This window comes from Tetranychus urticae, chromosome 3, assembly GCF_039701765.1.
Source record: "Tetranychus urticae isolate SD_2017Ah chromosome 3, NJAU_TeUrti_SD_1.0, whole genome shotgun sequence".
In the NCBI taxonomy this organism is placed as follows: Eukaryota; Metazoa; Arthropoda; class Arachnida; order Trombidiformes; family Tetranychidae; genus Tetranychus; species Tetranychus urticae.
In genome coordinates, this window is record NC_142960.1 from 21927505 (window position 1) to 21953853 (window position 26349).

The 26349-nt window shown below is 33.3% G+C and overlaps 5 protein-coding genes and 2 long non-coding RNA genes across 8 annotated transcripts in view; 5 read left to right on the forward strand and 2 right to left on the reverse strand.

Moving 5' to 3' along the window:
- Positions 1–891: 891 nt before the first annotated feature.
- On the forward strand, positions 892–1751 carry LOC107364792 (uncharacterized). The gene is made up of 2 exons (XM_015932226.3): positions 892–991; positions 1061–1751. Exons 1-2 carry the CDS (start codon positions 961–963, stop codon positions 1693–1695), a joined length of 666 nt encoding a protein of 221 aa, XP_015787712.2. The 5' UTR covers positions 892–960; the 3' UTR covers positions 1696–1751.
- Positions 1752–4015: 2264 nt separating this feature from the next.
- Positions 4016–7104, forward strand: LOC107364822 (choline/ethanolamine kinase). The gene is made up of 5 exons (XM_015932264.3): positions 4016–5001; positions 5185–5319; positions 5383–5617; positions 5705–6424; positions 6671–7104. Exons 1-5 carry the CDS (start codon positions 4232–4234, stop codon positions 6749–6751), a joined length of 1941 nt encoding a protein of 646 aa, XP_015787750.1. The 5' UTR covers positions 4016–4231; the 3' UTR covers positions 6752–7104.
- A 261-nt stretch (positions 7105–7365) lies between these two features.
- Positions 7366–9218, forward strand: spin (lysolipid transporter protein spinster). The gene is made up of 3 exons (XM_015932266.3): positions 7366–8395; positions 8469–8829; positions 8905–9218. The coding sequence occupies exons 1-3, from the start codon at positions 7626–7628 to the stop codon at positions 9109–9111; spliced, it is 1338 nt and encodes a 445-aa protein (XP_015787752.2). The 5' UTR covers positions 7366–7625; the 3' UTR covers positions 9112–9218.
- Positions 9219–9702: 484 nt separating this feature from the next.
- LOC107364824 (uncharacterized) lies at positions 9703–10211 on the reverse strand. Its single transcript, XR_001569262.3, has 2 exons — positions 10105–10211; positions 9703–9934 (listed from the first exon to the last, which is right to left on the reverse strand). It is a non-coding gene; the product is annotated as an uncharacterized LOC107364824 (long non-coding RNA).
- A 2130-nt stretch (positions 10212–12341) lies between these two features.
- Positions 12342–14102, forward strand: LOC107364825 (transmembrane protein 120A). Its single transcript, XM_015932267.3, has 3 exons — positions 12342–12443; positions 12637–12812; positions 12994–14102. The coding sequence occupies exons 1-3, from the start codon at positions 12432–12434 to the stop codon at positions 13616–13618; spliced, it is 813 nt and encodes a 270-aa protein (XP_015787753.1). The 5' UTR covers positions 12342–12431; the 3' UTR covers positions 13619–14102.
- A 61-nt stretch (positions 14103–14163) lies between these two features.
- Positions 14164–26349, reverse strand: part of kcc (solute carrier family 12 member kcc) — a 56308-nt gene continuing 44122 nt past the window's right edge. Inside the window, exon 6 of the mRNA XM_015932268.3 lies at positions 14164–15335. Within this exon, the coding sequence (XP_015787754.1) occupies positions 15089–15335 (247 nt within the window). The 3' untranslated portion in view covers positions 14164–15088. The remainder of the gene's footprint in view (positions 15336–26349) is intronic.
- Positions 15736–17000, forward strand: LOC107364827 (uncharacterized). Of its 2 annotated transcripts, none has more exons than XR_001569263.3 (3): positions 15736–16169; positions 16259–16432; positions 16972–17000. It is a non-coding gene; the product is annotated as an uncharacterized LOC107364827 (long non-coding RNA). The 2 variants fall into 2 exon arrangements; XR_016199666.1 differs by having other exon boundaries at positions 15751–16169; positions 16259–16458.

Here is a 26349-nt window from a genome sequence, read left to right on the forward strand (position 1 = left end):
ACGATCGTTAGATCCTTAATGGGATTAGCAGATATAATAGTTTTGATGAAGTTGGTAAAAATTTTGAATGACCATTAAATGTTTGATTTAATGTTTCTACCAGAAGTAACTTGTTAAAGAAGATCTGTCGATACCATTTTTACGGTTATATTACGGGTACTCATGATATTAATATTAGAAACATTTCTATTGAGGATTAACATGAAAAACAAAATACATCTCATTCGTCAGAGATATTGCAAAAAGTCTATCGAGCTAAATGCCCCGAGACTTAGAAATAGAATCTCAACAGAAGATTATTCAATGTTGATGAGGTAAAATTAAAGCTAATTAATCAAATGTATTGATTAATTTCGATCAGTGACCCAGCAAAACCAACTAATTTTCCGATAAACGATGCTTTTAATGTAAACATATTATATGCTTTTTATGTTGACGACGTATAATATTTTATTTACTGGACGATATCAATCCAGATATCAGGTATTATTAATAGTTATGATGATAATAAACAATTAAAGACTGCAACACGCGCTATTAGTGGCGATGGATTGGACTTAACATGGATTCAATGGATGAGTTCAATCATGTTCAAACCTGTGTTATCGACTTTACTTTGATAACACTTTTTAAATGTTTGAACCATTGTTGTCTATCACTTAATTATATCGTTTAACTCAATTCAATAACAATTTTATTCTGATTGAAATTGAACAAATAGTAATGGGCGAAAGTACCAAGTAAGGCAGCTTTACATGGATTAAACTGGTTTGAATTTGCAAAAAAACAAAGCAACAAAGATTTAGCGATAGATTGTACATCAATGCTACGACTAAACAAATCGAGTAGATATAAAGACGAGCTCAGATCTATTCAATTCATTCAAGTTCATCAAGTTGTTACTAAAATAGTTTACTTTTGATTTATTAACATTGACTAACTAATTTGAAAGCTATTACAATGAAAAATACGATCGGACTCATCTTTTTATGTAAGTTTTTCATTTTTTCTTGACTTTTCAATTTCTTTCAATTCAATGTCTTTTTTCATTTTGAATTAGTTGCCGTGATCAATGCATCATACTCCGCATCCCTACGAGAGTTGGCCTTCATGAAAAGTCTTTACGCTCGTGAAGATATGCCGAAGCTGATACTAACTTCTATGGTAAATCGACGAATCGATCAAGTCATGACTTTATACGAAGGAAAATCGATTCTTGAAGATGCAAAAATCTTTTGCAATTCAACTGAACAATCGTTACGCTTACTTTTGGAATCAATGGATTCAAATGACACTCGAATCAGTGATCTTTCTGAATCTTACTCACATATTGTGCGACTTATAAACGATGTTAACAGTATCATGGGAATCCATAATGGTGATTATTTGACTATGGATTCGCGCTATAGTTTCTCGAGAGATAACCTACAAGCTATGATGGATGCTTATATTGGTGACATTGAGATGGTTCGTATGTGTGAAGTATCTTTAGGACGTCCAAATCGAGTTGATATGAAGATCGTTGATCGTCTAAAATCATTGTCCAATGAAATGCGAAATTATCATTTTTCTAAGGACGACGGATTCTTTACTGAGGTGAGCAGTATTTCGCGAAAAACAATGGATCAGTGTTTGTGGCGATTTGAATTCTTGTTGAATAAATTGACAGCAACCTTCATCAATTTGAAGGAATAATTTTGGAGTTTTCACTATCTATTAATATTGAATAAAAATTGAAGCATTAAATAAAACTGTTTAATTCACTTATCGTATTGACGCGCATACTGGCACTATGGTCAAGATAAAAGTAAGCTATACTTATAGCCCTAATTGATTCAGTTTTTCACTCTACAAACCCACTAACAACTTGTAAGTCACTTTAACCTGAAAGTCCTCAAAGATTTTTCGAGTTATGTTTCAAATTTCCTCATGCATTTCAATCATGTTTTGTATTCTTTCAACACTAAGTAGCTGCATTTAACCTGTTATTTTTCATCTTGATTTCACCCAGCTATTAGGCACACAAAGTAGTAATCCGGTCTTATTGTTGACAAATAAAGATAAATGGTTATTCAAACTCAAATCTTGTGTGACAGAATTTCTTTCATTATTAAATAAATTTGCTAAGATTTTCTCCGGTTTTCAGTCATATTATCGTATACCAATTAATAAAACCTAATTATTGGTCAAAGAATGATGATTGTAAGTGATGCCATTCTTGAATTATTGAGGTTCAAAGTTTTAAGACCAATGGCCAAAATCGGGAGAACTGTTGTTAATTGGTTAAAAGTAGACAATCCATGATGTGAAACACTAATTTTAGTGGAAAAACAATAAGTTTCCGCTCGGTAACTCTTAAAATCACAGAAAGCGATCGGTTTAATTGAAAATTGAACTGTTCTGTTTTGCAGAAAATGTGAAATCTCATTTCTCAAAATAAAATTATTTTCTGGTTGTTCATCAAAAATTGTAGATCGTTAAAATGAGTATTATGAAGAAGTTAATTCCATTACTGAACAAACGCGATTGGAGTTTAATCTTTGACCTCAATTTTCTAGAAAACTGTCCATCGGGTGAATTATTTGCTAGCAACAATGACCCAATTTTTATGTCCCTACAAACCTACAAAGACTCAAATCTTTAATCAAATGTTCGAGTCTTTGGCAGTACTTTTTGCATCAAAGACATTTTAACCAGAAAATTGCTTTATTTGCAAAAAATTGGGTGTGATGAGTTTTGTTTGTTGAATAAGTTGTTCCTTGTACATTTACAATTTAAACATCATGACCCAAATGCGTTAATGGAAATTGATTAAAGTGAATTTAATTATTAATAAGTAAAGGATTAAATGAGTGAAAGAATGTTGACTGTAGGTGATGCCATTATCGAAATATCGAGGCTCAAAGTTTTAACAACAATGGCCAAAATCAAGAGAACTATTGATAACTGGAAAAAAGTATTTAATCCATGATGTGTACCATTAATTTTTATGGTCAAATAATAAGTTTCAGCATGCTGACTCTTTCGGGCGAAGAGAACGATCGGTTTAACTGGAAGTCGAACGTATCTGTATTACAGAAAACGAAAAGTTTTATTTCTAAAAACAAAAGCATTTTCTGATTGACAATTGGAGGCAACATCAGTGAAATGAGTTTCATGAAAAAATCTACTTCCATACTTGCAAAAAAGGCGATCAAAGTTTCAACTTTGACCTCGATTTTCTCGAAAACTTTTCTTCAAATGAAATTTCGAATCGCCCTAATTGACTTTGTTTTCATCTCCTCATAAACTAACAGAGTCTAAATTTGAAAGAAATTAATTTTTACCCATTTTTGTTCATTTCTGCCAATTGCTGCATAAATGGGATAGTTGTGTCTTTTTAGTAACAACCAAAGGTACATAACAGCCATTTCAAGCAATGGGTTTTTGCATTTTGAATTGCGTCTTGTGAATTGACTTCAGGTAATGGCAATGCTTCAAACTGCTCTTCACGATCTTTGCATTTCAGTTGACAGACAAAATATCATTGCCGGTGTGAGGATGGTATTTGTAAGGGAATTAGTTAGCTTTAGTTTATGGCTAAAACTTATAAGTAAAGAACCGAATACTTGGTATATGAATCATGATATATTAATAACAATCAATCATAATAATTACAGAATCTGTTGCATAAGAAAAGGATTTCATTTCGTCTTTTTTTCAATTCATTATTAAGTTGAAGGATTACATTTAAACCTGTTTCTATGGGAATTTATTGCAAAATTATGAAGACATTATAATTACGTTAATTCAGTTTCATTTTAAGTTAATTTCACGGAATAGCAACAATTTTGCAATCAGTCGTGATTGCATTTGTCTCGTGTTTAATTTAATTTGAAAAATATATGAAAAAACGCTTTTGGCGCTTTCTTGTGTTTTGAGAGACCTCTAGTGGACAGACTTGGAGAAATTGTGAAAATAAGATTTATTATCATGTTTTGATTTGTAATCGGTCATGTGTTCATTATTACTCATTAATGTTTGGAGGTAAGATCATGAGAGTGGTTCTTCAAGGTAAAAATTTTCCTAAAGTTTATTCAAGATTAATTGATAAAAAGCAATGAGCGAGTAATGTGCTTATTGTCACGCTCTCATCTTTTGGGAGAATACAGTTATATTTGGTTTTATTTATCGTCGATTATCGCTTAAAATTTCATTCAACTTGTGGTTCTGTTATATCAACTCGTTAATTATGGATGTTTCCAAGAAATATGTGGCAGTTGGAATCCTCTGTTTTATCAATTTGATCAATTACATTGATCGATTTGCTGTGGCTGGAGTTTTACCAGATATCAAAGATTATTACAGCCTTAGTAATGCTCAAGGTGGTTTATTACAAACTGCTTTCATTTTTAGCTACATTTTTATGGTACCAATATTTGGATTGCTGGCTGACCGGTATTCCAGAAAAAAATTAATGGCCATGGGTTTACTCTTTTGGTTCATAATAATATATCTGGGATCCTTTATTCCTAGAGAATGCGGCAATTTGTTCATTTTCCTGAGAGCCATGGTTGGAATTGGTGAAGCTAGTTATTCAACAATAGCTCCAACAATTATTGCTGATCTATTCTATGGCAGTTACAGAACCAAACTTTTGGGTTCATACTTTTTCGCTATTCCCGTTGGTTCTACTTTAGGTTATGTTGTTGGAGATTTTCTTGCTAAAACATTAGGAAGTTGGAAATATGCTCTTCGACTGACTCCGTTATTGGGTTTTATCTCTGTTTTTTTAATGTTATTATATTTAGAGGAACCTCCAAGAGGTCAATTTATTGGTGTTAAATATTCAGAAAGAAATAATTTCAAAGTAAATTTATCCTTTTTGTCAAAATTTCCTTCCTATATCTGGTCAACTCTTTTTTTCACTTTTTTATGTTTCACCACTCATTCTTTGTTATGGATAACTCCACTTTTTATTCAAGCTATTTTTAAATTTCGAGATGTCCATGTCCATCAAAGGTAAGTTCATTATGAATTACACTTAAATCCATCATAATAAACCAAACACAAACTCTATTGGCAATAAATCTCTGAGGATAGCCTAGTAGGAAAATAGACCAATTAGATGTTTAACGGTTGTCTTGTTATGAAGGATTTGATATACGTATATTTTGATTTAAATTAACATTGTTTTTTTTATAGATCTTTAACTAAAGCACAATCTATGATTGAATCAAATTCTGCTCTTCATGACAAAGCATATAATCTATGCAGACAGTTCCTGTCGGGGTCTTGGAAGGACATCAAAGAAGATGAATTGGTTTTCCACTCAATCAGGTAATAAATGCGTGTAAATGCGCTTTTTTCATGCCATTAATCATCTCTTCTCTTTCTTTGCAGTGGTGGCCTCAGCAACAGTTTATATCGGTGTTCATTGCCATCGACTCATACACCATTGTGTGGAGAGCCAAGTCAGGTTCTCCTTCGGATGTATGGACAACTCCATTCAGATGACCCAAGTCAAAATATAAATAAAATGACAGAATCAGTCATTTTCATGATGTTGTCTGAAAGAAAACTTGGCCCCAAGCTGTATGGGATTTTCCCTGAAGGACGGCTTGAAGAATATATTCCGGTAAGTTATCTTACCCTTTACTTTTTCCCTATTTTTTGGGCTTAAAGATTTGAATTAATTTGAAATTAAATTAATCTCTTTTAATAGGCACAAGCTCTGACATGTGAACAACTTCGAGATCCTGTTATTTCAGCAACCATTGCCCATAAACTATCTCATGTTCACCAACTTGATGTACCTATCAATAAAGAACCCACATGGCTGTTTGACACAATACATTTGTGGTTGGACAGTATACATAAAATAGATGTGAAGATGATTAAAAAAGATTATCAAAATTTAGTGAAAGAATTGATAGAGTTTCCTTATGAAGAAGAAATAACATGGTTGAGAAATTTTCTTTCCTCTATTGAATCTCCCGTAGTTTTCTGTCATAATGATCTTCAAGAGGGTAACATTTTACTTCCAACAAAACAAACCAAGAGTCGCCTTTCTAGTGGGTCTAAAAATCAATTAACTAAGAGTTTATTGGAACCCAACCTTATCTTTATTGATTTTGAGTACTGTGCTTATAATTATCGTGGCCATGATATAGCCAATCATTTTAACGAATGGACCATGGATTATTCAGCACCCGAGTTTCCTCATTTTTATTATAATCCACAAGATTATCCAAGTGAAACTCAAAGGCGATTCTTTGTTAAGGAATATATTAAAGCCATTGATAAATCAAATCTAAATCCGGAGATTGACACCGAAGATCACATACTACGCGAAGCTGAAATTTTCACACTTGCATCTCATTTCTTATGGATCCTTTGGAGTATAGACCATGGATACTCATCAAAAATTGCTTTCGGTTATTGGGTAAGGACTGTAATTTGATTTATTTATTATCACTAGATTATAGTCAGTTTATTAGAAGCGGTTTGATTTATGAGCTGCTCAAATTATAAATTATATTCCTTTTCTAATTGATGGAACTCATATCATGCATCCTGTAATTATAGATGTGTTTACAAAAAGATGCCTATTTCTCTTCTTCTTCTTATTCCTTGCTTTCAGATTTTGTCATTTTCACTGATTTTTTTCTCGTTTTTCTTTATAATTTAGGAATATGGCCAATTGCGCTTGAAAAATTATTTGGACAAAAAGAGAGAACTTATTGACCTGCGAGAAAAAGGATTATTGTAATCAAAATCATCATCACTGCCTTGTGAACCCGATACTTAAACAATCTCACCTAAATGGCATTTTGCTTAAGTCAGAATCATTTGATTCAATAGATTGAGACATTTATGAACATTTATCAGTTCATTTATGGGCTGATTATCCGTCCTCGTTTTCCTCTCCTGTTATGAACGCAGAAAATTATTATTTTACAAGATTTTAAATATTTTGTTAATTTTCAAGGTTGGAAATATAGTCATTTTTGAACATTTCAAATCAACACAATGTTGTGGTTTCATTTATTAATCAACTCTTTTTTTATTTCAATTGCTTGATTTCAAATATTTATTAAAAAAATTCAAATTGTGATTTGTAAATATTTTCATTTTTTTACTGTACAAGTGTACTGTTACACCATATATAACTGTTACAAAACTGTTAAATCACATAATAGAGTAATAATAATCAAAGGGCGATGATTAAGATTTTTACGAGTTTTCAGAGTCGACATGAAATTAATTCATTAATTTTTAACAGTAAATTCAAATAACGAGATTTAACTTCAGCGCTTTTTTTAAGAGCCATCTACTGGAAGACATTGTTGTTGCATCAATTAAAAAAATTTCCTGTAAGATTTCTGATGTTTACCTTAGTCTTTGTGTATAAATAACAATTACTGTTGGTTTGATTTAATTCATTAACTAATGGGGGTGAAATCATTTAGGTAAAATCATCACAATGATCATGCCATAAACTTTATCAAAAAAGTTATGAGCTAGTGGTGTGTTGTCAACTCTCGCTTGTTCTTTCAATTTTGAAAGATTACTTTTGTTTATTTTTGTTAAATTTTTTTACAGTTTTCTCACTTTTGTGAATCTACTTAATAAAACCTTGGATCATGGATAATACCAAGAAATATGTGGCAGTTGGGATCCTCTGTTTTATCAATTTAATCAATTATATGGATCGTTTTACTGTTGCTGGAGTTTTACCAGATATTACCAAATATTACAGCTTAAGTGATGCCGAAGGTGGTTCACTTCAATCTGCTTTTATTGTTAGCTATATGGTTATGGCACCACTTTTTGGATATTTAGGGGATCGGTATTCAAGAAAAAATTTAATGGCCGTTGGCGTATTTTTTTGGTCAATAACTACATACCTCGGCTCCATCATTCCTGCAAATGCAAAAGGATGGTTCATTTTCATGAGAGCCATGGTTGGAATTGGGGAAGCCAGTTATTCAACAATTGCGCCAACAATTATTGCTGATTTATTTATCGGCGATTTAAGAACAAAAGTTCTAGGTTTATTTTTTTTCGCAATACCTGTTGGTTCAGGTATGGGTTTTATTGTAGGAGATCTTCTTTCACGAGCATTCGGTAGTTGGAAATATGCTCTTCGATTGACTCCAATGTTGGGTCTCTTCTCTATTTTTTTAATGTTAATTTTCCTGGAAGAACCTCAAAGAGGTCAAGCTGATGGTGCTTCTAATTTAGTAAAAAGTACTCTCAAAACTGATATAAGATATTTAATTAAGATTCCTTCTTACATTTGGTCAACACTTGGATTTACCTGTGTCTGTTTTACCACTGGTTCATTGACTTGGTGGGCTCCGACTTTCATGCAAGCGGTTTTCAAATTACAAGATGGAAAAGATCATGATGGGTAAATTGAGTTTTGGCGAATAATTTATACAATTGCAGATTTTAATGATCAATTTTTTTCATTTCATATCCAGCATTCCTCTTATTTTCGGAGTGATAACATGCATTGGTGGTATAGTTGGTGTTCTCACTGGTACCTATGCTGCTCAATATCTTCGCAAGAAAACCCACCGAGCTGACCCATTGATTTGTTCAGCTAGTGTATTCATTTCAACTCCTTTCATTTTTCTTTCGATCGCTTTGGCTACAAGTGTGCCTACTTTATCATGGATTAGTATTGCAATTGGAGTAACATTGCTTTGCATCAATTGGACCCTTGTGGCTGATATGTTATTATATATAATCGTTCCCCATCGGCGAGCTTTTGCTCAATCAATACAAATTCTTATTTCTCACTTACTTGGTGATGCAACTAGTCCTTACATCATTGGCTTGGTAAAGTTTTTATCCATTTCAAATAATTTGTCGTTATTAATTGATCCTTACTAACTATGCAATTTATTTTAATAGATATCAGATGCCATCAAGTCAAGCAAATCTTTTACATCAACCAATGAAGCACAAGCTATTAGTTTACAATACTCGCTCTACACCAACTGTATTGTACTAGTATTAGGCGGTGTTGCGTTTTTATACAATTCTTATTACATTAAAAGAGATCAGGATATTTGCACTGAAGCCGCTCAAGATACGTATGGTTTTGCCATTGACGCCTAAATAAACTATATTCTCTTTTTAGCTTTTGTGCTGCCTTTTCCTCTCTGCCCAAGAGAGCTCTAATTACTAACACCTGTTTTAAATTAAATAAATTTATATTCCATTAATTGTTTATTCCTAAATTAAAGACTCTGACATGAATCTCTAAATCTAACAAAAAAAGTGTCTTCAAATTTTGTGATAATACAAATGTATTAAATATTAAAGCCTATTAAGATAACCAAAGATTTAACAAGCTACTGCACAGACTAAACCGATTTCATGATAGCTCAAGATTGAGGTTAGATTTATCGCAAACAGAACATTCAAAGAAAAGTTGAAAACAACTGAATAAAGAGACACTTGAAAAGCTACTTTCAATAAACATTCTAGAAAGTTCTCGAGGTTCATCTAACAAAATGTTGTAAGTTAACATGCCTGATTCAACATATTGATTTACCATGTGGAAAAACTGAATCTCAACAAAACTCTAATAATCAGAGACTAACCCTTGAGAACATAAAATTATACGAAATTATATTAATAGATATTCCAGTATCGCGAAAAGCAGTCACGTTGGTGAATGGAAAAATTGAGTGTAACAAAACGAAGTAATCTAAAGTCGTCTTTATTAATATCAAGCATTGTTACATAGATATCTTGGCTTCGACATAGCCAATCATTATAGATCAATGATTACTCAGCACTTGAACTCCCCAATTAAAAAAAAAGTCCTGGAGATTATCCAAACAGAAGCTGAACATCAATGATCACACGATCACTTGGATCGTTCTCGCATCTTTCGGCGTTTTCTCTTTAGCCGTCGCATACGCTTTTTCCGCCACTAAGAAATCAGGAATTCAAAGGAAGATACCAACAAAAGTGTAGAAAAGGTAAAGGATAGAGAAACATAAAAAGGAAAATGGTGGCACAAAAAGACAAATTAGATAAGTAAATCTGAATCGACAAAAAACAGTAACTCGAAAGTCAGCATTAAATTAATCGGAAACTTACCTTAGCTCGCATGATGATTAAACGTTAGGATTAACAGACAATTGTTGCAATTTTCATTGTTTTATAAACAACACAATAAATTAAATGTACGACGTTTCTCTAAGAAACGACTTAAACTGTTTGAAACCAGCTACAGATAGCTTGTATTATATAAAGAGAATATGTTTCCGTTTCCCGAATATCACCAAGGATACAGTAAAGCTCCCTCTTATGAAATCAATGACCGCCAAAATTCAAAAAGAATAACCGAAAGAACAAAAAACCGGTTAATGGTTATACTAACCGTTAGATGGCGTGAAAAGGGAAAAATTAAGTTTTTAAATTTACCAATTTTATCGCTTTGAATTGCGTCCAGAACGTTGCTGGTTAACATCACTGGGAGTGAATTAGCTCAAGTGTAACAGCTTGATTAGTGACCGCCTTATCTTGTGCACGAATGTACAGAGAATCTGAAATTAACGGCAAAAGGATGAGTTAGATTAAAAGACTTTTAATTATAATGAAATCCCGATTTGCATAATGTTGAATTGTCAATGTTTATCAACCACTTCTGATGGCTATAGTGAGTTTCAGTTTATAGCTACAATGGCAAATGCTTAACCTGTAAGTAATGAACGAGTGAACTTTCTGGATCACTTGCCAAAAATGAAATACTTGATATTCCGATCATTACTGTTGGTGGAAACTCTTTGGCTATTGCATAAAAGTATCAGAAGCAAAAGCTTTAGTCGAAACTCGAAATGCCTTCGAATCATCTATACTCGATTTCTGAATCGATAAATTTTTAGCTGCGAAGTTGAATAGCCTTTTATTGGTCATTGTTAGTTTGAGTTTGATATTTAAATATTGCAATTTAATTGTCAGTAACAAGAATTGTTTTATTCCGTTACTATCGCGTATAAAACATCTTTCAAGTTTACGCTCTCAACACTCTTGATTGTCCTAAAATTTGTGAGCTTACAATTATTGTATTAATAAAGTCGGAACTGTACTGATTAAGATAACCTGATCAAACTGATTGTCCAATTGTCAAATTATTGAAAATGGTGCTTAATTTTTTCTCTTCAAATACATATTACTTGCATGTCAACTTGCTCAGACATTCATGATAATAGGTAAAAGATTGTTGATTGTTGAACTGTTATATTTGTTTTTTAGTCACAGTAGACTTTATTTGCCTGATTCGGAAACGGAACCTTTAATTGATTACTAATTAATCATGTTTGGCAATTGTTTACATTGACTGTTTAGATTAACAACTGTAAATGCAACTGAATAAACCAAGAGGCCAAGTGATTCAGTTTTTAAAAATAGATTTTTGTTTATGGAAAATCAAGTAAAACCTAAAGCCACAGTTTAATTAAACAATTGAAATTTAATTTTTAATTCAATATCAACCTGATTTCTTGTATTTCACCAGTTTAAGACTCAATTCAACAATCAAATGATCAAAGCTTACAAACAGTCCAAAAGTATAGTTTCTTTGGTCAAACCCAGTCCTTTTGGATTAATGTGAATTTTTATCAGACTAATTCTCATTCAACATTTAATATGGTGACAGAAAAAGTACCTAATCATAATTGAATTCCTATATTGTAATAATTAACTTGTTGTCGTCGTAAAATCAAATTAAAAATTAAAATCCAAACTAACCCGATTTGGTTTACAATGTAACCAGTTTTTCAGCCTCCATCTAGTGACTGTTGTAGTCAAAGAGTAAAGAAGATGCGGTTGTCTAGTTTGGTTAAACCGTTTATTTCGGTTATTATTAATTCACATTAATTTGCTTCTTTAAAATTAGAAATATTTTTTCTTAAATTTCGAACAGAGATTCATTTAATTTTAATCAATTGGATTAATCGGCTGACTGTTGTTATGCCAATACTTGACACCAATTAACTGATCCTTAGTTACTTTCCTTTCTAATCAAGTAGCTGGTTACCAGTTGTCGCCACATCTCTAGTCTTCGAGTTTATGATCAATCAATTAGATTTAAAGATTTTAATCGCTTCTAAGCATAATTCAAACTTGATTCTTTATCCTTTCCAGAAAAATAACAAAAGGTTCTGTAAATTAACGGCAATTTTTGATGGGCAATTTTAGTGTTACCTTGGAAACAGTCCGGAAACGGATAACTTTCTTTGTAACATTGTTTAGTGTAAAATTTTGGTTACAAGTAACTAGTTACTTTGAGCTTGTTTTTCAAATTAAACGGGAACCTGCATTACAGTTTATTTTTATTGTGATGAAAATTTCTTGATCATTTTGATTGTTCATTTTCTTACCGGTTAAGCATTGTCTTTAACCCATCTTGTTGAAATTTAATAATGTCAGTGAAGGTAAGTGATTTTGATTATTTTGTTGGTAAAAATTGTCAATTTTTAATGCCTTTTATTGTTTGTTAATGAAATGTTTCTCTGTTTCTTTTTACTCTTTCTATCTTCTAATGATGATCACCATTATCTGGTTTGGCCGTCTTGCTGATGCTTCTTTGGGCCTCTTCTATAATTACCTGTTCTGATTGATTAACAGGAAGAGTTACCGACACAACAAAGTTTATATTTAAAAGTTATCTTGGGTGATATCAATGTCACATTGAGCAACAATGAGAAAAAATTTAAGTACAAAGAACAATATGAAAAATTTAAGCTGATAGTTAATGCTTTGATACTTGTTGTGGCCGTTTTGGATATTATGTTCAGTTTCAGGTTTGGATTTGTTTCAATTATCTCTATCTTTAAATAGTGACGCATGTTACATCAATCAGCTGTCCTCATATTAATTGCACTAAGTGGCAATTTTATCTGATTACGAGTTCATTTCAGTGCACCAGACATTATTTTTGAAAAGAAAACTTATCTAAAATTTTTTTACAATTTGTTTCTCTAGAGTTATAGATGCATGTCTCCATTTCCTACTTGTTTGGTATCATTGTACGTTGACAATTCGAGAAAGTATTCTAATCGTTAATGGCTCTAGAATCAAAGGTTGGTGGAGAGCTCTCCAGTTTATTACTGGTATTAAAGCAGGAATCATAATTGTTTGGCCTGATGGTTTAATGTATGACCTTTTCCGAAGACAATTTCTTTACTATATTGTTTACACAAGTTTCCTTCAATTCCTACAATTCTATTATCAACATAATTGTTTATATCGATTAAGAGCTCTGGGTGAGCGATACGAAATGGACATTACCATTCAAGGATTTCATTCGTGGATGTGGAGAGGATTAGGTTTTCTGATACCTTTCCTTTATCTAGGTTATGCATTTCAGTTTTACAATGCTTACACATTGTACAATTTAAGTAAACACCCTCAATGTAGTGAGTGGCAGGTTGCTGTTTCCTCTTTTATATTCTCTGTCATCTTTCTGGGCAACACCATAACAACTTCTCTAGTCGTTCAACAGAAGTTCAAAGAAAAAATGATCAAAGGTATTCAACAAACTTACAAAAACTTACCCAGCTGTCCTTCTGTTCCAAATCTTTTGAAAAAAGATCAACACCAAGAGTGATAAAACTAAAGACAAGAACAATACTTGTTAAGTGATGGAAATCATCAAAAAAAAAACAAGAACTAAAAAAGAAGACAAAAAAATCTAATTCGCTTCAGCCTCTCAATTGTATTATCATATCCTAAAGTGATTTAAACTAAGATGAGATTAATAATTAACTCTATTATTTTACTATCTCAAATGAAGACTCATGCATTTTTCATTTTAAAATGTTAAATTATTCATGACCTTGCATATTGTATACAATTAATCTGAATCGATTTGAAACAGTTTGTAGTAAAACAAATTGTGTCCAAAAACCGATGGCATCTATCATTGTAACAATTAAATTGGAAATTTTTCAAGTCATTGATGCACTTTCGCTCTGAAATTTTCAACCTTTTCAAAGTCAATTTTTATTTTTCATCTGAGCCTACAATTAAAAGTTGATCCTCGTTGTTAACAATCTATTTTGATAAAAATAAATAATTACCATTAATCGAAAGAATTGTTTAGAGTTATTTTTAAGACTCAATTTTCATTGTTTTAATCAAGAAATAGAGGCATTTGGTTTAGGTTTCAACTATTTAAACTTTAATTGTGCAACAATTTTTTTTGATCAACTAATCAATGTTTTTTGTCTCTTTCTCTTATTCCAATTAATTATTTAGTCTTTTTTGTTACATAGTTTATCTTCAATCGTTCATGAAACAGAGGAACGAAAGAAATGGCATTAAATGTTTTTGATTTGAGCGTATTTAATCAGTAGAAGCAAAATGAGTTGATTGATTAGGTAAAAGTGTTTGATGGTAGTTTCTTTAGTGTTTAGTGTATTTGCTTGTTTGTGATCAAATGAGTTCCAAATTGTAAGATTTGAAAAAAAAGTTCTGTCCAGAATTATCATCCATTTTTGCAATGAGATTTCATTTTTGAAGTTTAGTTTGATGAGATTTTTTTTATAAAAAAGCATTTCATTTTAGGTTGCAATTCCAATTTTTGGTTTTTGTTTTTGAATCAATTAAATTTAATCACTACAAGATGATCAGTTGGCTAAATTTGATGATTAATATATCTAAATCAGTGTTCGCTGGTCATCATTGAGTATGACTTGGAAAGAAAGAGAGAGAAGAGAGTCCATGATGATGATGAAAAATGAAGAAAACAATTTTGGAGGATAGAATAGTAAGAAAGGGTTGTGATGAGATCGAAATGAAAGAGATTTAACAGGATATAATAATGATAGTAATAATTGTGATGAACGTTAGATGAGCTCTCGATTTTATTGCAGGCTTAGTCAGAATCGAAGTGTCCACTTTACTTTTACGTGAACCAAATGCACCTTAGCTTTTCCCCTTCATCTCGTTTAGCCGCATCACGATCATCTTTTTACAATCACTTTTGTTAAATTTTTTATCCTCTTTTGATTTTTGGTTTGGTTTGCCTTGCAATAAATAACATAATATAATATAATAATAATAATCTTTTCTTGGGTTAAGAGTAAATTGTGATTACTTCACGGCCACCGCCTCTGACTAGAACTACTCGATCCAAGCCTTCTGTCAAAGCTTCCAAAAATTCCATATAATGGTGAGCTGATTCAGTTGAACCTCTTCCATGGGCAATATCTCTTGGCAGTCCTGGTAGATTGATGAAAATGAGCTTCGCTGAATGACTTTTGTCCACAATGGCTTCATTTAATTTAACAGCAGTGTTCATCCGGCGAACATTATTTTCATCACTGAATTATGATGTTGGTATTGTTTATCCATTATTTATTAATGATGACCAGTCCAAAAATGATCAAATAATAGCAGGAAAGAGGAACCATTGAATCATGAAAAATATGTTGTTGGTTTCATGTGATGGTTGTTAGAGCGTTGTTGAAAGGGCAAAAAAAATTGATTTGAAGGAAAAAGAGATGAAAATAATTATTATTAGACACTATTAAATTAAATGTTAGTTAATTTAAGAGTAAATTAATGTGTAAAATGCTGAAACAATTAATTAACAGTTCAAACACTATCTTTGAAATAAAACTTGATTTATTGTCTCCATTGTCTTATTTTTTTGAAAATGACGCTTCTTTATCATTTGTATTGAACAACATGGATTTTCCCGGCAAATCATTTATTGCGCGTTACTTAAAACCTACACTTGTTAACTTGTCCATTTTTTTTGTTTCTCAACCTTTTTTTTCAACTGTAATCAAACCATCATTATAATTTATTTATGCATGTTAATTAATTACCAGTTGAAATTGTGAACAAACAAGGTTACTCAACCATATAAATTGTTAACTATTAAATTGTGTGTGAATATTAATACATCTGCAATTGAAAGAAATGCCCTTTTCTGTTTCATCTTTGTTTTCAACATTTTAATAAAGTCAACAAATTGTTAATTGTTATAGTCACGAAGGTTTAAAATTTTATTATGATCAATCTCGCAAATTACTTTATTGTAATCTACATTTGATCATAAAAAGACTTGTCCAAATCTTTTTTATATCACAAAACCTGTAAAGTCTATCTTTTAAGGCCTATGATACTCAGGCCCTATCAGCCTGGTTTAGGTAAGTCTTTCATACAATTAATACCTTTTAAATATCTTTTACTGAAAAATAAATCCAACTGTTATTAACTATCATTATTTGGTTTACAGTGGGTTAACTCATTCACCTACAGGATACCAGATGGAAAAGAATCAAGGAAAGAAGTAAATTGAAAGGAAACGTTGAATGAGCCCAATTTTGCTAATTCATTGGTTAAAAGGTGAACACATAAATCTGCCTGAAGCCTTTGGAATGTGATATTTGATTTCAATGTTTATTGATAGGTAAGAAGGTTAAGAAGGAGAAAAAGGTAGTTAAAAACATTCCTTACATGTTACACAGTAACACCAATATTAACCTTTTCCTTATTTAACTTCAGCTCAATCAACCACATTCAATTTAGAACATAAATATTCAGTTTCCATAAATAAATGATTAGCGTCATTTTTCTTCATTCCATTCTCAATCAATTGTTACTCTCTAACCTTTTTACCCTTAACAATTTACCTAATTTATCTAATCTTTACCTTTGTTCACACCTTTCTGTTCATTCCATGTCTTTATAAATCGCATTAATGAAGCTTAAAATTGGTCCTTTCATTATCCTTACATGAAAAGAAAGTTGAACATAATTTTGTACTATCTGTACAAGCAACTGTAATCAATACGAGATTCTCGAAATCTATTCACTTTGATCATCTTCAACATTCACACACATGGCTAAACATTTACTAATCACTAACCTTTTCACCTTTAAATATCTGAATATACCTTTTAAACCTTACAAATATTGATCATTTTACCTTTTCTTTTTCTCTCACAGTCCACTTTTAATTTGACTTAAACCAAGTGAGTAGTAAAGGGTATCTAACGCCACGAAAAGGTGGAGCCTATTTTAGGGGGGAGAAAAAGGGGAAAAAATGCGCAAACAACCGATTTTGGAAGTTAAGGTTAAGGGTAAACCTCAACTCAAACAAGTTTTATTATCATTATTATTATCATTTTTTTTTACATTTTTTTACATTTTTAATTATAATTATCATCATTAATATTATTGTCATCACCATCAGATTCAAAGTGATTTGAACCTTTTACATTTTATGATTTCAAAAGAGTCATTAACTCTTTTGAAAGTCATAGTAAAAGGGTATGGTGAATGGACATGAGGAGGATCAGCAGCAGCCAAAGCATCAAAATCAAGCCTCCTCGGACGGAATGGGATCATCGGAGGTGTTGGAGTGGCCGTGATTGCTGCAGATGAAGGTGAAGAAAAGGTGGTTTCCCAACCAGAGCTGTCCGTAGAGATGCAAATCTCTGAATCATCGGATGCGATGATAGAATTAGGGATGGAAGATGACGAAAGCTCGATGGTAGAGCTAACACCACCAATGGTTTCCTCATCATCAACGTTTGGCTGAGGTCCATACTTCAGGACCAAACCATCAATAGCCCCCACCATCTGGACAAAGGATGAAGCCCAATCCTGCTGGATTGACAACCCAACTTGGAGCTTCCTGAGAAGACCAACCACCTCTTTCAAGGGAACAGATCCATCCAGTTGCTCAGAATCGAGCAAAGCTTCCTTCGTCTGTCGACTGATGGATCGAAGAGCCACAACCTCAGCACATCGATGGAGAGGGATGGAAGATGATGAAGAAGCTGCAGAGACAGACATAGATTGAGTCTGATCGACAGGAGACATCACAACGAGAGAAGCTGGTGAAGGTAGCGGAGTACGAGAAGGAGAGGACAACGGAGTCGAAGTTGCGACAGGTAATGGAAGAGGATGGCCATCACAACACCCACCAAAGAAGTCCTCAACATCTGAGGGAACGAGCACAGGAAGGGCGTATGGCTTTCCATAAAGCGGCCCAGATGGAGGTGAAGCAGGACCGAAAGCGGTCAAACGAATGGTTGTTGATGATGATAATGATGGTGCTGCCATTTCTACTTAAATTATTTTTTTTGATGGAGAACTCGAGTGAAGAGAGTGAAGAGAGTGAAGAGAGTGAAGAGACTGAAGAGAGTGAAGAGAGTTAAGAGAGTGAAAAGAGTGACAATGAAGACCACTATGTTGACTTGGTGAAAGATGAGAGAAGATTGATAATTTCAACAAATTTAAGCTGACCTTATATACCAAATTCAAGACCAACATCATGCTCTTCCCCTGCTCCCTCACAAACGAATAGAGTTGAAACTATGCCTGAAGCTACGCCGGAGGCTATAACCTGTCAAAACAACTCGTCAAAAACTTGTCAAAAACTTGTTCCTTTCAAAACAAAGATGAGAAGAGAGAGAAGACCAGAATATACTAGGTGTTCATACCCTGAAGCATCGCCTGAGGCTATAACCTGTCAAAAACTTGTCAACAATACATCAAAACTAGTTTCTTGAAGACGTTGCTAAGAAAAGAAAGTTGAAAGAAAGCAGAAAAAATGCGCAGAAACTGGTAGTCTTTGAATACAAACTTGTTTTTCCTTTAGTTTACCAGTGGCGCTCGAAGTGGAAACAACAAGCACAACAAAACCAATAGAAAATTTCACAATAGATTAAACACACAATTAAACCAAATAAATATAAAATTAATTAAGTTATCACCATTTCATTGTAATTTATAAATTGTATAAATTAGATTGAAATATAAAATAATAGCTCCATCTATCTAAAGATAAACGAACGATTAGTGCAAGCTCCATCTATCCAAAGAAAAACAAACAAGTAGTGAGAACACCATCTATTGACTAGAATCGGAAAAACAAAGGTATACAAACGACATCTTCTGACAATGTAAGTAACTAAAATTCCCAAAATTTTCAAATAAGGATAGAATTCAAAATTCATTATGATTGCAGCTAAATGCTAGATTTTATCATGCTATTCTTTATGCACTAGCTTCAATAAGCTAAAAGAAACAATCTCATGCCAAATTTCAATCCATACAGTCCATATTCTAGAAAAAAAGGTGAAAAAATAGCTTTTTGGAAGAATTAAGACAATTTTCACTCTATACAAGTTCATTTATGATGAAAAAAATTCTTCTCTTTACTAAATTTTACTCCTAAGATACATATCTATCCATTTCCAAGTTAAAATTTTACTATTTTTACGTATGAAAAAAATCCACAATTTTGTCATCAAAAAAGCTATCAGCCCAAAGTAAAAAGGGAGTTGTTTCCCCAGATTCCCCTGCCACATCCCCTTTTCAAAAAGCGGCCCTATTTTTCTATCCGCCCCTTCACAAAATTAGATCATTCGTGAAAAAATCGCAAAATTTACCCCTCAAAATCGCTGAAAAAGGCTTAGTTTTCGAGTTATGAGCTTTTTTTCAAACCAGAATTCAGAAACAGATTTATGATATATCATTGAAAAGAGCTCACCAAGCACATTCAAAAAACATTTAAATTATAATTTTAGCATAAGTGAAACTTGCTGAAAAGTTGTTTCAAAATTTCCAATTTTCCTATCTTTTAACATAGGAAATTTCCAAATTTTTTCAGTTATATGCAAATTATATGTTCAATAGCTCATTCGATAGAACTTTTTAAGCGCTATTGAATGACATCTTGAACGCGTCTCTGTCCTATTTCTTCTTAGAAAAATTTATTAATTTCAAAATTTCGTTCTCTTTTTTCGATTATACCTGATGAAATAGTGTATTGCAAACATGTCTCAGGGTATGGATTCAGATAACCTAAATGAGCTTTTATGGGACCAACAACTCGATGACACTTTACCAAATATTGATAACATTTGCCATTCGATTGATGAATATATGCTTGCAGATGAGGATGATGAAGTATGCATGCACATAGAGCATGTGAATCTAGTGAATGAAGCTAATTACGATGAAATGATGGATGATGATGCTGATGACAGTCTATGCTTGCAAAACCTCTCTCAGCTCGCTCCATCACAATGTTTTGCTAATTTAACACAATCAACTTTACAATCTCAATCATTTACACAAGCTTCAATTCCTGAAAACTCCCAAGATTTTGACCAAGAAATGGAAAATGATGAAGATGATAGATTATGCTTGCAAAATTTATCACAACTAGCTCCAATGAGTTACTTCAATAACTTAGCAACTCAATCATCCCAGTCATCCGATTCCTCTCAATCAACGCAATCTTCATCTTCCTCTGCCTCATCACTATCTTCTGAGTCGTCTGATTCTTCGCAATCAACTCAATCTTCCTCTTCCTCTGCCTCATCACTATCATCTCAGTCGTCTGATTCTTCGCAATCAACTCAATCTTCCTCTTCCTCTGCCTCATCACTATCTTCTGAGTCGTCTGATTCTTCGCAATCAACTCAATCTTCCTCTTCCTCTGCCTCATCACTATCATCTCAGTCGTCTGATTCTTCGCAATCAACTCAATCTTCCTCTTCCTCTGGCTCATCACTCTCTTCTGACACGTCTGATTCTTCTCAATCAACTCAAACTGCTAACTCTAGTTGTTCAGGTTGCTGTTCTACCTGCTCTAACTGTTCGTATGGTTCGTTGTCTGATACAACACAGGACGAACTAATTGATGCTGAAATTGAATCACATCAGCGTGGCGGAGGTAGTCCTGATCATACACCGGTGATAGCATCAAACGAAATCGCGTTTGAAGTTATCGATGAGCAGCCATGGAGAAATAACCCAGTATTCCATTCAATGACAAAAGTATTGAGGGCTCGTCTGAATAATGGAGGTACAAACGGGGTTGACATTGCGAGACTATCACAAGCAATAGATACAGCATACGAAAATTTTGTTTCTGCCCTCATAAGAGATGCAGGCGAAAATGATAGAATATACATCACATTCAGAAATCCCCAGGAAAACAGAGAGCTTTACGTTTCTTTTCTCAAAAAGAATTTCAACCCTCAAGAATTCCTCGACAGAGCATATGCCCTTGCACAGTCAGCAGGTAATTTCTTAGACGATGGCGTGATGGAGATAAAAATACAAATCATCAAATGCATTTCTGGAGGGGCTAACCGATCTGTTTCACGCCTTATGACCGCAAATGCAAGAGTTAATGTTAAACGTTCCATTTTAGAAATCGTAAATGATGATAATCTTTGCGGATACTTAGCAATTGCTGTGGGAAAGTTCAATGTAGACAAGAAATCATCTACAGAAATGAACAGATGGAAGAGAATCAGACAATCTTTACCCGCACAGAAAAAAATAGCAGCTGAGCTTTTCAATCAATTGAATTTTGAAGTTAATGGGGAAATGAACATCAACAAAATAGCTGAAATTCAGAATATCTTGATTGATTACCAAATTGTGGTTGTAGATCAACGAACGCAGCTGAAACTTTTCGCAGGACCCTCTAAAGACAAGAAAATAATTCTTGAATACTCTGAACCAAGCCACTTTAACACCATCACCAGTCTCAATGGCTATATGGAGTGTAATGGGTTCTGCATCCGATGTTGGGTTAAAATAAATGAAGAACAGCATTTTTGTAAAGGAAGTTGTAAGAATTGCAACTCACTCACACCATGTCAACTAGCTAGTGAAATAACTTGCGAAGTCTGTCATGTTGACTTTGTTTCTCAACATTGTTACGATGCACATATTGCAAACAATATCTGTGCTCAAAAGAAAAAATGTGAAAAGTGCTGGATAATTTACAGGCTGGGAGATGAACATGAATGTGATCGCTACGTTTGCAATATATGTAGCGTTAGATACAGACACTCACCTCATTATTGTTTCATCAAACCTGCAAATCTAGAATATTTCAAGGAAATGGATGCTCAACCTAGCGTTTTGATTTGTTATGATATTGAATCAATGCAAGTATCTCCGGAGCCTTCGACAAACTCATCAAACTCTCTTCACAAACCTAACTTGCTCATCTCAGCAACAGTTTGCACAAGTTGTTTGAATGCTGAAACCCTAACTAAAACTAATGCTTGTGATGTTTGTGGTGTTTTTGAGAACGTTTGGTATGGAGAGCATTGTATCAAAGCCTTTTGTGACTATCTCTACAATGAAATTATTCCTAAAACTAAAGCAAAAAACATGGCGGTAACTGTCATTGCACATAATCAAAGAGGTTACGATGGTCATTTTATAATGCAAGATTTCTTTCAAAGACAATTTCAATTGATCCCTGATGTTATCATGTGTGGTTCCAAGATAATGTACACGCAGATGGAAAATTTGCGATTCGTAGATTCTCTTAGTCTCTTCATGCAGCCGTTAGCTTCTCTTTGCAAATCGTTCAACATAAATGAACTCAAAAAAGGGTATTTCCCTCACAAGTTCAACACACCTGAACATCAGAGCTATGTTGGCCCCTTTCCTTCAAAAGAATTTTATGAACCCCAGTTTATGAAGCCTGAAAATAAAACAGCTTTCGAAAATTGGTACAATCATGAAGCATCAACCGTCACCGAATTCGATTTCAAAAAAGAAATAATTGAATACTGTAGATCAGATGTTCAAATTTTACTGACGGCAATTCTAAAATTCGTGAAGCTTTTCTCTTCAATAACTGGTCTAAATCCAATCACGAGAAGCTTCACACTTGCTTCTGTTGCAATGGAAGTATTTAGAGCTAATATGCTTCCATCTTTCACACTTGCTATCACACCTGTTTTAGGATATGCAAATAGAATGCAATCCAAAGTTGGAAATGCCTGGTTAGATTTCATGCAGAAGTTTCACCGAAATGAAATAAAACGTGAATATCGTCTGGGTCCCTACTATGCTGATGGTTTCATTCCCTACACGAAACAAGTTTTTGAGTTCTGGGGATGTTATTATCATGGCTGTGTACAATGTTACCCTGACAGAAACAGTAATGTTGTCATAAACGGCGAAGAAAAATGCGTGAATGATCTTTATAACCGAGTTTTAAAAAAGAAGCTCTATTATGCTCATAGAGGTTATACTCTGCATGAACTTTGGGAACATGAATTGGATAAAAATGATGCATACATCAAGTCAAGATTGATATTCTACCAAACCATTAAAGTAGTTGGTCCAATTGATATTCGTGAGAGTTTCTATGGTGGACGGACAAATAACATCAAATTCTATCACAAATGTTCAGATAATGAAGTGATTAGATATCTAGACTTTACATCGCTCTATCCGTTTGTTCTGCGTCAATTTGACTACCCGCTAGGTCATCCAAAATTAATTCAAGAAGATTTCAAAACTGTTGACGATTATTTTGGATTCATCAAATGCAAAGTAATTCCACCCTTGAAACTAAATATTGGTGTTCTTCCGATGCGGATATCTAAAAAGCTGATATTTCCACTCTGTTTCAAATGTGCAAATGATTCTGTTCAAACTTCATGCTCGCATAGTGAATTGGAGAGAGCTATGATCAGTACATGGACATCAATTGAATTACAAGAGGCCGTTAAATATGGCTACAAGATTGTGAAAATCTATCAAGTATTAGATTACAAAGTTAATAAAGGTCCATCGATTTTTGCTAACTACGTAAAGATGTGGTTAAAAACAAAACAAGAATCAAGTGATTGGCCATCATGGGTGCAAAACCAAGAAGATAGAGATAAATACATTCTCGATTACAAAAATGCAGAAGGTATTGAGTTAGATAGCAATGCTATTGAAAAGAATCCCGGAAGAAGGAGTATAGCAAAGCTCATGCTTAACAGTTTCTGGGGTAAATTAGCTCAAACAACAAACCTTCCACAGACTGAATTCATCCGCAATTACGCTGATTTATGGTCCATCATAAACAATGAAGAGAAGGAAATATTAGGCATTCATGAAGCCTCTGAAAAGATAATGATGGTACAGCACCGATATTGCAAAGATTCTCAAGAGAAAATTTTACCCGGAAAGACAAATATTGCTGTTGCTAGCTTTGTCACAGCATACGCACGTAGGGAGCTTTTTCGCTTGATTCAAAAGATTGAAGCAGTTCGTGAGGGACGAGTTCTCTACTTCGATACTGATTCTGTTGTCTTTGTTGAAAAAGATGGTGATCCTCTGATTCAATGTGGGGACTATCTAGGCCAATTGACTGATGAGATTGACCCCGGTTGGAAATGTAATTTGTTTGTTACCCTTGGTCCAAAAAATTACGCTTATCAAGTAGTCAACGCATCGGGGCAAACCAAAAGCAACATTAAAGTCAAAGGCATTAAGCTTTCTTCTGGAGCCTTAGATATTATCACAGTCCAGAGATTGGTTCAAATGGCCGAGCAATATATTCACGGTAATCAAGACCAATTTAAAGTTGCTCAAACAAACATAGTGTCGAATAAATTCACTCATCAAGTTACAACGCGAAATTTCGATAAGATATACAGAGCAGTTTCCGAAAAAAGGAGGATCATTGGAAATAACACAAGACCATACGGTTATGTAGATTAATTTATACCTTGTATATATTCTATTTGTCGCAATAAATGTTTAAATAAAAGCAAACACAAAAGGAAAATAGTGAAATTAATTTCAAAACAAGTAGATACTTTGTGCATAACTTGGAAAACTTATAAACAAATCGAGGAAAGGTTCTTGCGCATGTCTATTGAATTAACATGCAAAATAGGGATAAGTTTCGCGCAAAAGCAGGGAATAGTTGAAACAATGCGGAGGTTGTTTCAATGTAGCTAAAGGACAAATTAGGCGTCAATCGAGGCTCAAATGTGCGCAAACACAGGCCCCGCCTTTTCGTACCAGATTAAGAAGAATACATTCTGAGCATGCTTATTCAGGTTGTTCATGGTTACAGACCAGGTTTTTTGTATAAAAGTGACAGTTTCAGCAGTATGAAAATCATTATTCTACTAGACTTCAAACCACAAACATCAACTCACTTCATAATTAGTACTTGACTAAACCAATAACTAAAAAAAATGGAAGCTTTACTAAACAACATTGCTGAAAAATCATCAAAGTCTAAAAAACAAAATAACATGATGAACACTTCATTCTTTAAAGTTGACAAAAATGATGCTGCGGTGACGTGTTTTTCTATTGAAGATGATTCATACAAATTTAAAGTACAAGACAAATGGTATAACAGCGTTTTAGGATACATGCAATCTCAAAGCAAGGATGCAGAAGAATCCAAACTTTTTGAGCTGCTGACAATCGGATGTCATGCCAAATTCTCTGCATCATGGTCATTAAAAGCTAAACTTCTTGCGAGTGGAGCTAGAGTCATCGTAGCATACGATGCTGATGAAAAAGTTTTCTCTTGTGGGTGTGCAGTCGATGATCCTGCATCAGATTCACCTTTCCTTTGGTCTGGCAAAAACTTATTAGGATATGCATTGATGCATGTAAGATGTGCATTAAAAGATGAATGGAAACGGGAAAATATCGATGCACAAGGCAATCGAATCAAGAAACAAAAAACCAATTAAACATATAAAGGTTTACTAAAAGTATTCTGTAAAAGTTTTTTTGATACTCCTTGATTCAAATAAATAATAACTTTGATAAAAAATGGTTGATAACGAAAATTATTTCAAGTTTTTACATCCTTTTACTTGTATCGTAGCAGGTCCTACATCTAGTGGTAAAACTGTTTTAGTAGAATCACTCATAAAAAATCATAAATTCACGTTTTATAAATTCAAACCACAACCAAAAGTTCTTTGGTGTCATGGTCAAATGCAAGATAGATACAATACACCATCAATGATTCAGTATCATGAAGGATTGATAGAAGATCCATCAGGATATGATTTGATAGTGATAGATGATTTGATGAATGAGCTTGGAGGGGATAACAAGCTATTGAATCTATTCACGAAAGGAAGTCATCACATGAATATCAGTGTAATCTTCATCGTGCAGAACATTTTTCACCAAGCAAAAAATATGCGAGGAATAAGTTTAAATTGTCAGTATCTGATAATCATGAAGAATCCGAGAGATAAATCTCAATTTCATTTCTTAGCTCGTCAAATTTATCCTACAAAAAGTAAAAAGCTGATCTGCGCATATGAAGATGCAACTAAGGATCCTTTTAGCTATTTAAAGATTGATCTAACTCCAACCACTCCAGAAAACTTGAGAGTTCAAACCAACATAGTTCAAAAATCGAATAATCACGACTACACTGTCTATGAAATATGATTTCTTCTGATTTACAAGAGTGTTTACCCATCATAAAGATCCTCCCCAAAATCAGAGGTGTTGCTCTACGTAAGCAGTTTCTTTCAGACCAATATAAAAACGATCGCAAGATATATA

What these genes read in the sequence shown, in the direction of transcription:
- LOC107364825 (XM_015932267.3), top strand. An exon ending in GATATTATGTTCAGTTTCAG is followed by an intron (nt 12,813 to 12,993) that starts GTTTGGATTTGT and finishes TTGTTTCTCTAG; the next exon opens with AGTTATAGATGCATGTCTCC.
- LOC107364822 (XM_015932264.3), top strand. Translation starts at nt 4,232, where the DNA reads ATGGATGTTTCCAAGAAATATGTGGCAGTTGGAATCCTCTGTTTTATC. An exon ending in TTGGTTTTCCACTCAATCAG is followed by an intron (nt 5,320 to 5,382) that starts GTAATAAATGCG and finishes CTTTCTTTGCAG; the next exon opens with TGGTGGCCTCAGCAACAGTT. An exon ending in GGCTTGAAGAATATATTCCG is followed by an intron (nt 5,618 to 5,704) that starts GTAAGTTATCTT and finishes CTCTTTTAATAG; the next exon opens with GCACAAGCTCTGACATGTGA.
- LOC107364792 (XM_015932226.3), top strand. Translation starts at nt 961, where the DNA reads ATGAAAAATACGATCGGACTCATCTTTTTAT. An exon ending in GATCGGACTCATCTTTTTAT is followed by an intron (nt 992 to 1,060) that starts GTAAGTTTTTCA and finishes ATTTTGAATTAG; the next exon opens with TTGCCGTGATCAATGCATCA.
- spin (XM_015932266.3), top strand. Translation starts at nt 7,626, where the DNA reads ATGGATAATACCAAGAAATATGTGGCAGTTGGGATCCTCTGTTTTATC. An exon ending in GATGGAAAAGATCATGATGG is followed by an intron (nt 8,396 to 8,468) that starts GTAAATTGAGTT and finishes TTTCATATCCAG; the next exon opens with CATTCCTCTTATTTTCGGAG. An exon ending in GTCCTTACATCATTGGCTTG is followed by an intron (nt 8,830 to 8,904) that starts GTAAAGTTTTTA and finishes TTATTTTAATAG; the next exon opens with ATATCAGATGCCATCAAGTC.